The 3,732-nt window shown below is 32.3% G+C and overlaps 1 protein-coding gene across 1 annotated transcript; it reads left to right on the top strand.

Moving 5' to 3' along the window:
- The first annotated feature begins 1,377 nt into the window (after window positions 1–1,377).
- Window positions 1,378–3,518, top strand: LOC131626783 (CASP-like protein 5C2). The gene is made up of 3 exons (XM_058897618.1): window positions 1,378–1,817; window positions 2,979–3,111; window positions 3,208–3,518. Exons 1-3 carry the CDS (start codon window positions 1,675–1,677, stop codon window positions 3,400–3,402), a joined length of 471 nt encoding a protein of 156 aa, XP_058753601.1. The 5' UTR covers window positions 1,378–1,674; the 3' UTR covers window positions 3,403–3,518.
- The last annotated feature ends 214 nt before the right edge of the window (window positions 3,519–3,732 follow it).

Below are 3,732 nucleotides of genomic sequence, written 5' to 3' on the forward strand. Positions count from 1 at the left end.
AATCGATTATATTTTGGTTTAAAATATTTTGGTCAAATTCAATGTGTTTTTAGAATGAGTTTTGAAAATATGTCTGTGCGCGCGTGTGTACTTTAGTACTTATAGAGAAATTCACTTAATATTACAATTTTGATCCAGAAAAATAAAACAGTAGAGTCAAAAGATCACATGCGATATCTTTTAGCCAATAAATTTTTTTTTATGATGTTCTTTAATATCTGATTCTCTTGAATCAATCATCATAAATTTCTTCGATTTTTCATCTCATCTTGCTCAAAACTCTTTTCAAATTATTTAGTTTTGAATGTAGAACTAATAAATCATAATGTTTTTGGTCTTAGTCTGCCTTAGGGATGTCAATGGGACAGGGCGAGGACGGGGGATACATTCCCATCACAATCCTCGCCCTCAAATCTATTCTCCATCCCTGCTTCGGATCCCCGTTACGGGGGAATTTTGACGCCATCCCCGTCCCCGCGGATCCCCACGGATCCTCAAGGTTCATGCGGAGATCCATAAACATGACTTTTTTATTTTATTATTTTAAACCAAATTAATAGTAAAAGCTTCAAAAATTAACTACAAGAAATTAAGAAATTATTCCTTTATGATAAATATATTGTTTTAACAATATTTAATCTATAATATTAAGTGTCATGACCACTAAAATTTCAAACTAAAAAAATTGAAATAATCATTTAGATCTCACTCTTTTACTAACGATACATATTATATATTTTAAAATTGTATATAAGATTAATTATATGAAATGAGAAATAAACCTACATAATAATTTAAAATTTTATATAAATTAAGGATATTATGTTATTTTAAGCGGGGCGGAGACTCCAAGGGGCGGGGGATATTTACGCCACCCCCATCTCCAAAGTGCCTTCGGGAGACTTTGTTCCTCATCCCCGTACCCGCGGGACAAAAATTCTCCATCTTTGAAGCCCCAAACGGAAAATTTCCACAGAGATCCCCGTTAACGAATGCAAATTGACATCCTTAGTCTGCCTATCTTAAAAATAGACTTTCAAAAATCAAATTTAAATTATTTAATTGTAGGTTGATTATTATTTTATGTTGTTTTAATTCACTTATAATACTTTATTACTATATAAACACAATTTTAATGTTACTATTTGACTCTAAATGATAATACAATGTAACATTTCATCTCAATTTGTGTATAATATGATAAAAATATACAAAACAAATTAGCCCAAAAATTGGTTAGAAATTTAAAATGATTTATTTAGTGTGGGGACTCACATTAGTAATGATTCATTTAGTGTGGGGACTCACATTAGTGATGAAGAAGTCAAAGAAAACACTATACACACAATACAATTAATATACTACATGTAGAGTTTAGAAAGAATGAATAAGATCCATGTTTCATGTACAGCGCCGACAATAACTCATCCTATTTCTAACTCAAAAATAATGAAGGGACCAGAATACTTCTTACCTACTTTCCTTTTATTCACCTTAATTAATACTCACAAGAACTAACTAAACTCCCTCACTTTCCTAATCAAAAACATTAATCTACTTCTTGTCTTTGACAAAATTCTAGTTCTTGTTTTTTTATTTATTGATGTTTGTTTGTTTGTTTATGTATGTATGATGAGTGTGTTTGTGATTGAATTATCATGATGAGAAGGATACATGGTGGAAGGAATGGAGGAATTGCCAGGGGCCTTAGGAACCAGTTCTAGTTTTGCTCTGAGATTGGGACAAACCGTTTTTTCATCTGCCTCCCTTTGTTACATGTGTTTGGGTGTTGATTTCTATGGTTATTCTGCTTTCTGGTTAGTATATATCTATCTCCATCATTCTTCTTAATTATGTTGTTCAATTTTATAGCTTTGTGTTCTGGTTCTGGGTGTCTCTTGTTTTGTTGTTGTTTCTTGTAAAGTTTAATTTGTAACTTTATCAATTTTACTTTGTCCCTTGTTTTTGTTTACTAGTAATTGGATGGTGGGTCCTTTGTTTTAATGAGTTGTGAATATGTTTGGTAGAATTGAGGAAGAAAGTAATTCATTTTGGATATTAAGTGATACCATATTTCATATCTATGAGTGTTGTAAACTTGTAATGGTTGAGCTAATAAGGAAAAAAATTTAGATTTCTTGTGAAGGCCTAGTAGTAGAAGATAGTAATCTTCACAATGGAACACTCACACTTACACGAATATTGAACACGGACACGACACTGATACGTGTGAAAGTGTTTATAATTTGAAAATCGGAAGTGATTGAATGTAGTCACGTATGTTGGTATTTGACTCTGACATGTGTCGCACATTGACCACAGCTTAATGTGCTAGTAAATATGACTCTGACCCGTTGGAAGTGTTTATAGTTTGAAAAATGGAAGTAATTGAATGTAATCACATATGTTGGTGGCCGATATTGACATGTGTTGGTCATCGAATAGGTGCAATGCTACAACTGATCCACATTGATTCGATTATAAGGACAGGAATGTTGGTATGCTTGTGTTGTTATTGAAATTGATTCTTATACCGGGGCTATTAAATTGAAATTGATTCTTATGCCAGGGTTATTATAAACACTAATTAGCTTACGGTTCTGATTTTTCGGTTGGAGAAAGTTAGTTAATCATTTATTAGTGAATAGAATTACATTGAATTAGCTTGTGGCTGAGTAGCGTGCCGAAAACACTAGAGAAATTTGAATCATTTTGCCAGTATAGTAGAGGAAATGATTTCGATTTGTTTTTAGTTGAACTGAAATCCACAATTGAGTTTCACACTAAATTGCCACAACTGTTTTTGCAATTTCACTACCAATGTTATGATAAGAGTACATGTTTTTTTCTTCTGCAAAATAAGTTTATGTCGCAAATTCAGTTTAATTCTAAAAAATGCTAGTATTGATAAAAGGTTTTATCTTGCAATGTCGGCCGGAGTTAATCTTGTCTTGATTATCTTTTCTGTCATTCCGCAGCTTTTTGGTAATGGTGATGGGTTTGGTAATTTCGTGGAGCACAACATTATTGATGGTAGATGCGTATTCGATCTTTATAAAAAAAGTACCGAAGCAACCAAGATTCATTTTTACGATCACAGTGGGCGACATGGTATGCGAAATTCACCACTAAAAGACTTCAAACTATGAAATGTTTTGCAGTAATGCACCAAATAATGTCAGGTTTTTGTTATTGTCTATATCTCAGGTTTTGTCATATCTGTTATTAGCTGCAGCATGTTCAACTGCTAGTGTGACAGATTTGTTGAAGAGTGCTGATAAATCGTATTGTCCAGAAAATTTATGTAGTAGATACCAAATATCTGCTGTTATGGCCATCTTGTCTTGGTTCCTTTCATCAGCTTCTTGTCTAATTAACTTTTGGATTTTTCCATCTCTGTGAAATTTGTTTCTTTCTTTCTTACTTTTGATTTGTATAGGAATGATAAGAGTTCAAATGGCGAAGTCATTTGTTGTTCTGATATTTTTTGTTTCCATTAGAATAAAGTTATTATATTATAGCTTATATGTAATAATTACTTTTGTAATTGAAAAGAAATATGAAAATTCTATTTATTGTTCTCAACTCCTTTCCAATGATTGATAAAAGAAAAGGGTGAATGAGTTATAAAGGGATTTGCGAAAGTGGGAAAAGAAGAGCGAAACATTAATACCCAGTAATACCTAGAGAGAAAAACTAGGCAGGATTGCAACAAGTCGAGTTACCGGAACA

The sequence above is a fragment of the Vicia villosa genome, unplaced genomic scaffold (genome assembly GCF_029867415.1).
Source record: "Vicia villosa cultivar HV-30 ecotype Madison, WI unplaced genomic scaffold, Vvil1.0 ctg.000321F_1_1_1, whole genome shotgun sequence".
In the NCBI taxonomy this organism is placed as follows: domain Eukaryota; kingdom Viridiplantae; phylum Streptophyta; class Magnoliopsida; order Fabales; family Fabaceae; genus Vicia; species Vicia villosa.